The following is a 12500-nucleotide window of genomic DNA, read 5'->3' on the forward strand; positions in this document are numbered from 1 at the left end:
ACTCAGTCTGCTTCAACCTACAGCTGAACCTCTCATGTTGTGTCAGCCAGTATTCTCAGAGTACTTTATCATGGCACAAGTGTGAGTGGGGGAGCTTGTTTGGTTAACATGGAGACATGTAAATCCCTGATCAGCTCTTCAACATAAACTTCCTTCACTGACTGATCAACACAGGAATACCACTGTGTGTGTGTGTGTGTGTGTGTGTGTGTGTGTGTGTGTGTGTGTGTGTGTGTGTGTGTGTGTGTGTGTGTGTGGGTGGGTGGGTGGTTTGGGGACAAAAGCTATGTCCCCATTTGGGAAAAAGATGATTTTGGGGTTATTGGTTAAGGTTAGGCTAATGGAGGCAATGAACACATTTAAGTATGGGACCCAAAGGTTATCTGATGATGTAACAGTATATTTGAAATGCTTCTGCAACGTCTTGCTCTCAGTTGAAATTATGGTTTCAACAAGGATTTCACACACTGATGTAAATGTGGAAGACTTACTCAAGAGAAGGGATCTTGCTGGAACTGGGATGTCGCTCATCAAATATGTTTGGCTCATTAGTTTAATGACCTTATATCCCAAAACGTATACACGGTTCAATAAGACTGTGAAAATGCATGAGGAAGTGTCTCATCATGCATTATTGCAACCATGGATTGCAATTAAATTTAGTACAGACATTGTGGTCCTGAGAGGTCCATCTTAAGGGAAACGTCAGGACATTTTGGCCTTTGTTGCATCTATTTTGACCATTCTCTTTATAAAAATATGTTTCTTGTGAGTCCCCCAATCCTATGGAAGTGCAATACTAAATCATTGGAGTACCCTTCTGATATACCAAGAACATGTTATTTGAATGTTTTTTTAGAGTGCAGAACTCTGATGCATAAGTTGAAGTATGCCCAGATAATTTAAATATCCTTTGAATGCTCATGACTTTCCCTGACTGTCCCTGACTTACAGTGCCACTAGTAAGTAAGAATGTGTCCAATACTTATAATGGGAATTACAGGATTACAGTCACAAATTGTTAACGGTTTTAAACCGTTTTAAACACTTAATAACAAAAAACGATAAACTGCTTCGTCAGGTTTAGTAAAAAAAACTCATGGTTTGGCTTAAAATGCCTCTCTTTTATGTTAAGTAAGCTAAGACATGAGATGTAAATTAAAGTAAGTGAACGTTGACTTTTACTTTCACCAGAACACAAACAATGGTCATCTTGGGTTTAAAAATGAAAATAATCAAAGTGAGATTGATGTGATCTCCAGTTTATGACTAGTTTGTCTGTTTCGGTCATGCAAAGTTGATTTGTAACTGCATCATGTATAACGGCTACTGAATAAAAGGATAAAATAGCCCAGCAGGACTTTGCTGCAGGAGAAAAATGTGAGTGAAACAAAACAAGGATAAATTGATGTGGGATGTAATTCTAGGAATGGTATCAACGCATCTATTGATTTTGGTGACTGACTCAGTGTTACTCAAACTGTGAGACATTTTGAAAGAATCTCATGGAACTGAAGCAAACCCAATTTAATCATACAGGCATTAAGTTACATTTGAAATGTACATCCTGACCTGTGATGCTAGCACAAAATCAGAGAGATATCAGAGATATCAATTTAATTAAAAATTTAAATTTTGTTTTGCAGACAGATCATGCAGAAAGGTTAAAGAGACAACACTGACATCCTGTATAGTGATTCATAGTAATAGTTCCCATTATTGTCTCACTTTTGTCAGTGATGACAGTAAACAGACAAGACTAGTTTTATGCAAGTACATATTGAGAATGTTAGCGATTACGTGCAAATGAAACAGACATCAGAGAGGCAGAAACTAAATGTATGTTATGTGAAAATGTAAAGGATATTGACACAGTAAAATGGAAGTATTACTGGACTTTTCTTTTATGGTGTTAGACAATGTCCTTTAAAGCTCACAAACAGCTAAAACTCGTCATCACAGGAAGAAATGTGGAAGTGACACACTGAGGAAAAGAAATCATGGAATTTGAGGAATTGTCTCTGATACATGGAGATGTCACAGTGGAGATGTGTGTGTCTGTACATGAATGAGTGACATTGGGACCATTAAGAAAAATACTCACTAAACAGCACCTGCTGTGTGTGTGTGTGTGTGTGTGTGTGTGTGTGTGTGTGTGTGTGTGTGTGTGTGTGTGTGTGTGTGTGTGTGTGTGTGTGCGCGACAATGCTAGAAAAACCTGCTGCCTTTATGACCAACAAACACATCCTATGTTTCCTCAGAGATGCTAGTTTGATTCCCTGTGTACTATAAACACACACAGGCTCAGGTTGAAGGCACATTGGTTTTTAACTTAGGAATCGTGCTGGCAGGGTGGAGTGTGGGCTTCATGACAACTAAAGTGGTGAAGGTGAATCAACAGCTGCATCCCTACTTCTATGACTAAAAGATATAATAACAAGAACAAACACAGATTTGGAGGTTCCAGCATTTTTGGACGTCCGGCCCAAATGTTGGTGTTGGTCAGACTGAATAAGCAGTTTGAGGACATTACTTTAGATTCTGGGACTCACAAAGGGATTTGTCAAAATATACATCAGCATAGTTACCAAACGTTGTTGTTATCTACTTTACTGAGAGACTCCAGCTCTTACAGCTGTAAAGCGTAATGTTTCTTATTAAGATGTTAATTTTTTTTCAATGACCGGCAATTGAGATCCAAATTGCTTTTGATCTTCTATTATCGTCCGATTCACATTTTAAAAACACAGACGGATGAGATGTGGTCCGAAGGCGCTCTGGATTTGTATAATCACACTTTACCTGCAGATATTTCTGCTCAGATGAGCCAACCGAACCAGCGAGAAACTGTGGCACTAGTGCGTGACCTGCTTTACTCACAGTTGTGGTGACTTGCTTGGCTTGATGTTCAATGGCTCACGTTGTTAATCACAAATATATCAAAGTCATTCCAAAACACATTCAACAAAGAAAATAGGCCTTTACAACAATCAAAACCAAAGCAAAGAGGCAAAATTCAAAATGATAAGCAAACTTAAGTTGTCCTGAGGTCAGTTTTCTAAGCAGCAAAACAAAGGTTTTCTTTGAGTTTGCACATTGGGAATTTCTCAGCTATGTCTCCTGTCTATGCTGTCCTGTGAAACAGTGTCAGAGGCTTGGCCCATACAATGTTATCATAGGAAATATCAGAGGTCACAGAGGCAGGATCTCAATGAGACCTATTGGTGTTCCTATCCACTTGAAAGCACCCACCAGTATGGTCCTAGTAAAGCATTCTGTTGAGGTGAGTCACACATTAACAACAATAGCACATTTCTCAGCTCCTTTGGTGCATGTAAATGAATCCTACTTGGGTTCACCTACAATTATTCTCAGTGCTGACGTAGAGCTGTGACTGGGGCCATTCATGTAATCTTGTTTTCAAAAGCAACACTGATTGGCACAAGGCAGTCCGGCCATTCTGAGGCGCTGGAGAAGTGTTGTTTGATGTGTGAACCAGCTTTGAACCAAAACAGTGGCTCTGAGCCGGGGCCTGTCGATCAGCACAGTAACAATGTGGCCATTCAGGGGCCGGCTTCGCCGATTTTATGCAGTGATTATTTGACCCTGCTGCCAGGTGAAGAATTGGAAAACTTGAATTCTAAAAGATTATCAGTAAATAGGAAACTCAGTTGCATAGGAGACAGGTTTGCATTTTTTGTAATTAAAGTTTTTTATTAACTTTTTCAATGCATGCGAACATAATGGCACACACAATCAGTTAAATATAAATGACAAAACTAAATAAATCTGGGCCAAAAAATTAGCTACAAGTAGAAAAGAAGGTACAGTAAACTGTGGAGACTAGTGAAAAAAGAAAGAATTCAATACTTGGGGTATCATATTTTTCTTTAGAAAACCTTGTAGAAAATGTCCTTCCTTTATACATCAGAAGCTTCATGCGTCATGCTTCCGACTTCATTACATTTCCCTTGGTTATTGGTAGTTCTTGTGATTAGAGCTTCAAAACAGGAAATGTCTGTCATCAATTTTGACCATTGTGCATGACCTGGTTTGGTCCGGCTCTTCCAATGGTGGAGAACATTCCTAGAAACAGTAATAAAGTCTAAACCTTAGTTTGGTAAACCTGGAGGTAAAAGAGACCGACCGCCTAATAAGCAGAGCTGCAGAGAATCTGGAAACAAACGGACTAATCCACCACTCAATGATACTTTCAATGACTTGTTTCCAAAAGGGAGAGACAAAAGAACATTCCAGCATTTCACTTGTAAACGTACAACAATAGCTGTCAACCAGGAGTCCCAGGCATCTGTGACACTAGACAGGAAAATGGATTTGGAGTTTCTGATTATAAAACAATTACGTTGTTAAGAAACAGAAATGAGTGTAATTAGAAATGTCATTTCCTAGTGTATGTTCAACATTTTACAGACATTCAGCCAGGGAAAGGCCATAAAAGGACATTCTGAATATTCAGTCAACCACAGTTTGGCTGCTCTGAAGTAAAAAACACTAAAAAAACAAAAGGTTTTAACACATTTCTTGGTTTGCTCAACCACATAGAAATACAAATGCTCGCTCCACATCCCCAAATCTATCACCACTATTGGTAACTTAGATTCAATAAGAAACACTTATCATGGATTCATGGGGAAATAATGTCACATCTAATCATAGCAATCATTTTAATGCAGGATGGCCTAAACTGTTCATGCATCATGGTTTCTGACCCACAGTATAAATTATTTGATTCTAATATCACATGTTATTGGTTCAGTTCAAATCAAGATCAAGATGTGAAAAGATTCAAACCTTTTTCCCTCCACACTGACCCAGACTCTGTGTGATCATACCCACAGATTCATTCAACACACTGTGCTGCCACCTACTGGTGATAAAGTGCAATTCTACCTCATTAAAGTACAGATATGCTATAAATACTCACTGATATTTTACATGTTACATGTTTCTTGATGTTTTGGCATCTTGTTCCGATGATGAATATTAATCCAGTATACAATCAGTAATCATCAGTAATATTAATCCAATACCATTAATGGTGCATCACTGATATTTACTTTAAGTATATTTCCCTGATAATACTTATATACTTAGAATTAAGTACAATTTTGGATGCATGACTTCTACTTGTAATTGAGTATTTTCAAATTGTGATGTTAATAGTTTTATTTAAGTAGAAGATTTGAATATTTATTCCACCACTGAAGGTTGGAGGTATTATAACTTTAATATACAAGTATATACTTTGACTTGTCGGTGCAGAAAACAAAATATTTTGGTCTGTTAAAATGGTCACATCATTCAGTTTCTATTTAAAGGGCAGAATCACTATGCAGCATGGCCCCTATACACTTTGCAATTAATAAGAATACTTAGAACAAAGCAGACAGCAAGTAAAAGATCAATGGTAATCTTTTACTTCAGAGGAGAGAGGAGACAGGAGACAGGGAAACACAATAAACACTAGGAAGTAAACTGGAGCACGGCCATGGACGTGTCAACATCATCAATAGTTCTAAACCCCATAGGGGCTGTCTTAAGCTTAGCTGCATGACGGGTTTAAATCTGTGTTGTCCTGTGTTGATGCATCTGCAGTTTAAACATGCTGCTGCATGCGGTGGAACTCACCTAAATGCCACTAGATGTCATTGTATCTGACGTTTTCACCTAAAGCTGCTGCAGATGAGCTTTAAGAGAGGTGGAGGGCATCGCATGGTATGTCAGACGTCAAACAGCCCAGGAAAATGGACATTGATTCTAGATTTAAGTGGAGGCCCCATAAGATAAAGGTCTAAAGAAAACACAGAACCAGGAGAAGAGAGGCCCAGAGACAAAAGAAACAGAATCAGAAAAAAGAATCACAACAAGCCCATTTCACTACAGACGAGCCTGAAGAAAAGGTGGAAGAGCCAGAGCTGCATGTTACCAATACCTGATCCTTCTCCACAAAAGAAGAGCCGAGAGTCTTTCTCCAAGAAAAGACCTTTGGGAAAGATTCAATGTTGGAGACTTGCATGAGCTAGTCATTCACAAATCCAATCTGCAAAGTGTATGCATTCAGATAGACCATATATATATATATATATATATACAGTGTATATATAATCTGTGCATTCCTACTGTTGAACAATGTTCGTGTTAAGAAACAGCTTACTGTTGGGAATTTGAATGTCTTACCTTGTTTCCGCGTTGAGTGATGATTTATTATTATGATATATTTATCTGTGAAAATGCAATCAGGCACATCAACTATCCTAGTTGTTCTCTACTTTACTCGGTGAAGTTGTGTGTAGATATGTTCACTTTGCCCCTGATGTGAATATTGTGCATATTGAGAATGTAGAACACTGTACTGTAGAATGGTCCACCTGTGGAACTGTAGAGCATTCAATTTACACACACACACACATATATACACGTTTTGCTTCAAATGCTGACACACTATATATATATATATACATATATTGTTATATATGTGTATATATATATATATATTGTTATATCCATAAATATTGTTGGGGTGATGCATATCTATTTTATCCACTTATACGCAACATCCGTTGCTACAGTGATAGTGTAGATCTCAGCTGTAGATTGTGACACATTCTGCTTATTGTGCTAATATAATATTAAATATTCAAATATGTTTCATGGACTGCTAAGGCAGGGGTCAAAAGTGAGGTTAGTTTTCTCGCTGAACAGAAGCATTTCAAAATTATATTTTTACTGGTGTTATGTAATACCAGTCCAGGGGTTTATTTGAAAAGGATATTCAATGATCATGTATTGTTTCAAAGTATGAAGAAACCTACAATTAAGAGTTTTTTAAAACCTGACATTGACCTTCATGTGAATAATATCCTGCTGATTATGCTAGAGCAGTGCATGTGTGCTCCTTTTTCGAACATACAAGTCATATCTATGTATATGTCACATGTGAAAACATTAAAAAATTTAACATGGCTGCTCTCAGTCATTAGACTTTTGACAAAAGAAATTTTAGGATCAGGTAAATCTGTACAAATAAGCCAAGATGGTGTGCCAGAAAATGTTTCCTTGACATTGAGCACGACTGATTAACTTTTGAAAGAAGAAATAAAATAATCTTCCTCTATCCAGGGAAATTTAAGACTTTTTAAAACCACTTAGAATGACATTTAGTACCAACTTCACGGCCATACTGGCAAACGTATGAAGGATTGAATGGAAAATAATTATTTACCAAGTAGTTTATTATCATACTCACATTCAATATACAATAACTTATGAGTGGTGTGATAGAATTATTTGTTGATATTATCATTCTATTTCAGTAATTTAATTTAAGACTTGTGCAGCTTAAGCCTAAATGTTTGATGACATATGCCATATAACTATTATTATTATTTTCTTATTGTGTGGTAAAGTGATTACAAAACAAGTGCACACAAATACACAAACACATAAACAGCTACAGACTTTTCACCTTATGCACAGCAGATCTATGGGATCTAGGGGAGAGTGGAGAGTGGCGAGCAGGGCTGCCTTTCAATCGGAGGGTTGGTGGTTCGATTCCCAGCTCCTGCTCTGCTAGTCTCATGTCAATGTGTCCTTGAGCAAGACACTTAACCCCAAAACTGCTCCCGTAGCTGCGTCTACGATGTGTAGATAGAACTGAATTGTAAGTCGCTTTGGACAAAAGCGTCTGCTAAGTGACTGTAATGTAATCTATCACAACTCAGTCACAGCATATAGTGGCGAGGTTGCAGATTAAAACCGACTAAAACTTCTCCTGTGTGATTAATATTATATTTATTATTGCTGCTCAACAAAGCATTCCTGCTGGTCCCTCTGTGGTTCTGACATTCAGTTTTATTGTTTACATCAAGAACAAACACAAACAGGACTAGTTACAGCAGAGGAAGGTGACGGCAGAGTACACACTTCTGTTAAAGCTACCCTAACATTTGCTCACAGATCCACTGGACTCTGGTACTACAGTTGAAGTCGTTTAAGCCAATGAAATCAATCATTGTGCGAAGGTCACCACAGTCTTCTCCTCCAAGCGAGTCATCAGGCTGCCCGCGGGCCCAGTGCAACCTGCAGACAGACAGTCTGTTCAGCTCATGAGATGGCACATGTTTTCTAATATTTCTTTTAGCTAATCATGTAAGGTCTCCATGGAAGAAGGTGCGTGATTCCTGACAGAAGCTTTTTTTTCTTCATCATCTTCATTTTTCTAAAGATGTATTTATTGCTTTCAGCGCGGTGCATTTTTGCTTTCAGGACAAACTAGATTTGCTCTTGCGTCACCAAACTAAAAACTGTGCCCCTGTTCTCATCTCATGTGTCACCACAAGTAGCTGTTGTAAAACAGTGTTCAAAAAGAGGAACGTTACCATATGGTTTCTTACAACATCTAAAAGTGTAGTGTCATAAGGACTTTCTAGTCTCTTTGTTGTTTTGCCTGGCCTGGCTCTCCGTCCCTGACCTGCCATCCTCTGACCATCCACCAGATGCTCTCAGACTCTCACCTGTTGCCAGCTCTGCCGACGAGGTAAATGCAACAGGTGTGTAAGTGGGGTGATGTGAGGAGAGCAGGACTGGGTGCTGGTGGTTAGAGAGGATGGCAGCTCCGAGGAGTGAGAGGAGGATAGATGGGCTGAGGGAGCAGAGAGAGCCGAACGACGAAGAGAGGAGAAAGTCCTTCGTTACATGTAGCTTGTACAGATTCTGGATCAATGGCACAGAATAGCTGCATGTGAGATTACTGTCAGACTGAGTACTGTTACTCATTACTGTGCAACGCCCCTGTTGGTACCAATGGTGTAGTTATCATGCAAAGTAGGCCCATTCCCTGCAAAAACCAGCTGTGAGACGACGTAAAGATTTCTCCCAAATCCTCTGTCCATAAAGGGCCTGTCTCGACCCCTGCAGGTATCTAAGGTACATTTATTTGTAATTTCTCATTAGTATTTGAAATTCATAAGTTGGACTATCAAAATCATAATTCTTGAACACAATCTGTGACAACAAGCCTGGTATGAACAACAGATTTTATATATCTAATGCACCAGGTTTTCAACTAACTTTAATGTAAACCCATCAGTCTCATTGTTAGACGGTCAGGGCAACTGAGGTAGAAAGCAAAGTAAAGACATAGTCTCAAGCTTAGGAGCACTCACCAAGCATCAGTATTTGACGAGTTGGGAGTGAGAATGTGTTGCTTTGGTTGAAAGTGTGTTGCATCTCTAACCAGCGTAATTGATGAGTGTGGAGAGTGATGTCACAGTTTGCTGACACGCTTCATATACTGCAGCAAAGGTGAGAAGTTCAGCAAAGAACACAATATAAAAGTGAAACATCATTCCCTAAACAGAAGTCTAAAGCACTGCCCATGTAATGACATGCATTCTTCATCTGTATGAATCATAACAAAGGGTGTCACTTCCTGCAGCACAGTTCCCCATGTATGTCAATCAGTATCTCACCCGTCTCTTTTCACTGGTGTTCCATCCACCCAGATCCAAGTCCCTTCCTCCTCCCTGTCAGTCATACCAACCCACGCTGACATGGTGAATCCAGTGAGGAAGGCCTGTCAGAAAGCAAACGGCTCAAAACACAAAGGAACTACAGAATCACACACTGCTGATTTAGATATCTGAGTTTCTGGATCATCCCACAGAGCATTTGTAGCAATGACATTCAGTTTAATAATGAGCAAACAAGATGACATTCACCCAGGCTATTTCTTTACAGATACACTTAAGAAAAAGAAGAAGAAGCAAATCAGGAAGCTACAAATGAACATGAAGGTACCTGTTCCTGTTTGCTGTTGATGATGACCAGGTCAGCATCTCTCTGCACACAGTCCTGGCGGCTGCCGTCCCAGCTCCTCCTCTGTGAGGAAATGTAGTAACAACTGGAGCCGAACATCAGCCAGCCCTGTGGACACCTGTCTTCCTCTGCCTCACCTCATCACAGCAACACAGACATAACACGTCACAACACAGACCACAGAGGACAGAACAGTCTCATGATGCAACAAAGAGCAGCATGCTGCTAAACACAATGCCTTCTCACAATGCTTGGTCCGCTCTAGGTTCCCCTCTAGCACCAGTTACTGACGTGTCAGGGACGGCGTATAAATAAAGAGCCATGGTGTCTTTTCAAAATACACTTCCAACGTAGGTTTCCTTACTTTTCAGGTTTACTTGGTTTAGACTCAAAACCACTTGGTTAGGTTTAGGAAAAGATCACCACGTTTGTTACATAACTGCCGTTAGTTAAGTACAGAAGTTATGTAATGAAACTAAGGCTAATGAGTTGCTTTGGTTGGAATACAGGTCTCTTGGATGAAAGTCTGTGATTGTTTGACCCATCCACCCACTTCTTCCCTGAGAGGACTTCCTGGACTACGTCAGTGTCTCTGACCATCTAATGATGTGGATGGGTTTACATTGGAGTAAGCAGAAGTGCCTGATGCAGCGAGCACCGCAAACTAAACTCCCTTGACCTTGCTTTGTATTGCTGTGGAGGCAGAAATCTCAGAACTTGAACCGATGAAACTATCCAATCCTGCATGGCAACATATCACAAGAGACAAATGAGGACAATCTGTTTCTTTGTTTCTTTTTCATTTGGGTGAACTGACTTTTATCTTTCGACATTTCAGTGTTCAGTGCTTCACACAGAATGTTGTTCCTGTCAGTGTGGACAATATGAAACAATATATAGCCCATCAGTGGACAGATCAAATTAAACTGGTGGACTTGCTAATGGAGGTGGACAGTACATATTGAAGAAGGGATGAAAAAAAAATGAACTATCATTAATCTATATACAGATTTCATGAAGTACTCCATACAATGCAGTAAGAACTACTACTGCTATAATATATTGTCTCTAGCAGTATGAACACCTATATATATATATTGTACATTAATCAAACATCCTAAAGCTGTATCAATGGATTGGTTTTGTTTTTGGTCACTTTGGCAATCACAACTTAAATCACCTTGTAGTTGTAATGGTCATTTTGTTGGCAAACAGTTTACAAAATGTCTATTTATACATTAACAGTCGCAGAGCAACATGATGATTCATGAGGAACGGTCTTTGTGTCCACCTGATTAATGCAAGTCCAATATTCTCAACTCTCTCAAGTCTCTTTAGCTGCTAAATGCTCCACTATGTTCACCAGCTCCCTAAGTGTGTCTGTCTGCTGTTTGGTGTGAACCCGAAGAACCCGGTGAGAGGCTGTGGAACCAGAACAGTGACCTAAAAGAAGCTTGAGGGCTGCAGAGAGCTGCAGTCAGGTGTCTGTACCTACCTTTATCAGTGAGCTCACTCAGAGCCAGTCTCAGAGAGATGTTGAGAATCCCCTGGAGAACACACAGCAGACCAAAGCTCAGCAGAACCAGATGTTTTAGTTCTGAACAACACGCACGCACGCACACATGCACGCACGCACACGCGCACACACACACACACACACACACACACACACACACACACACACACACACACACAAAGAAAACAATTTCTTAGCTCAATTCTGGTAGTATTAATCAATCAAAGAATACAATACTTAATATTAACTTTATGAATCCACTTAAATATTCCTGATAAAAATATTCTTATTTTATTAACTATGTAACTATATTTTACCAATAAAACACAACAGCACTTAAATCATATTTAAATATTTAAATCATATATTTTCATGAAAAAAATTGTTTTATTTTCAGAATTAACGCGATACCTCAAAAACCTGCTCTCATTTCCTTGAGAGCTCGATTTCATGGAAGCAAACCTCTCCGCTCTGATTAGTTGAATCCAGCATTGAGAAACTAATGAAGAATGACGTGCTACTGAGTTTCTCTCGAGTCACCTCATTCAGTCTGAATGCATTTCTGATGCATCATCTTCTATCTGTGAAGCAGGCCAAGTTGTTTCAACTGATTCTGGAGAAACAACCTAATGTCCAGCAGATCAGAACCACAGACTGTATATAAGAACAACAAAGTCCTGAGGTCCTGCACAAAGTTGACAAACTAATAACAATACCATCTATATTACTTAACATTTCAGACAGTATCTCCCGATGTCTCAAACCCACACCAAAATAAAACCAGAAAGTGACAGGAGAAGTTTGCTTCCTCTCTTAAGATATTGAGGTATCTTGTTGATTCAGAAAAACATAGTTCTGAGATAATCAAATTTTTCACATTAATTCAGAAAAAGAGGGCAAATGGGTTTTTTTCTCAGGTAAATACATTACATTTTTCATATATATATATACACACATTTATATATATATATATATATATATATATATATATACATATACATATATATGTATATATACATACATACATACATGTCCCTGATTACTTACTTGGTTTTGGATTCTTCTCTGTAGCAGCATTCTCAGTTTCAGGTTTGGGGAAAGGCTGATACTTACCATCTTCAAAGTTGATTGGAGCCTCACTAGAATG

At 38.9% G+C, this 12500-nt stretch overlaps 1 protein-coding gene across 2 annotated transcripts in view; it reads right to left on the reverse strand.

Annotated features, from left to right (window-relative positions):
* Nucleotides 1–7305: 7305 nt before the first annotated feature.
* LOC137885167 (C-type lectin domain family 6 member A-like) overlaps nucleotides 7306–12500 on the reverse strand; it is a 5398-nt gene continuing 203 nt past the window's right edge. Inside the window, exons 1-6 of one of the 2 annotated variants that reach the window (XM_068727324.1) lie at nucleotides 12401–12500; nucleotides 11333–11384; nucleotides 9820–9974; nucleotides 9492–9595; nucleotides 9186–9313; nucleotides 7306–8100 (exon numbers count right to left, since the gene is read on the reverse strand). The exon at nucleotides 12401–12500 is cut by the window's right edge and continues 203 nt beyond it. In XM_068727324.1, coding sequence (XP_068583425.1) covers nucleotides 9307–9313; nucleotides 9492–9595; nucleotides 9820–9974; nucleotides 11333–11384; nucleotides 12401–12469 — 387 coding nt within the window. In that variant the 5' untranslated portion in view covers nucleotides 12470–12500 and the 3' untranslated portion in view covers nucleotides 7306–8100; nucleotides 9186–9306. The remainder of the gene's footprint in view (nucleotides 8101–9185; nucleotides 9314–9491; nucleotides 9596–9819; nucleotides 9975–11332; nucleotides 11385–12400) is intronic. The other variant, XM_068727323.1, reaches the window with a different exon arrangement.

Source organism: Cebidichthys violaceus, unplaced genomic scaffold, assembly GCF_023349555.1.
Source record: "Cebidichthys violaceus isolate CVI_PGR_0920_01 unplaced genomic scaffold, fCebVio1.0.p SCAF_4, whole genome shotgun sequence".
NCBI lineage: Eukaryota > Metazoa > Chordata > Actinopteri > Perciformes > Stichaeidae > Cebidichthys > Cebidichthys violaceus.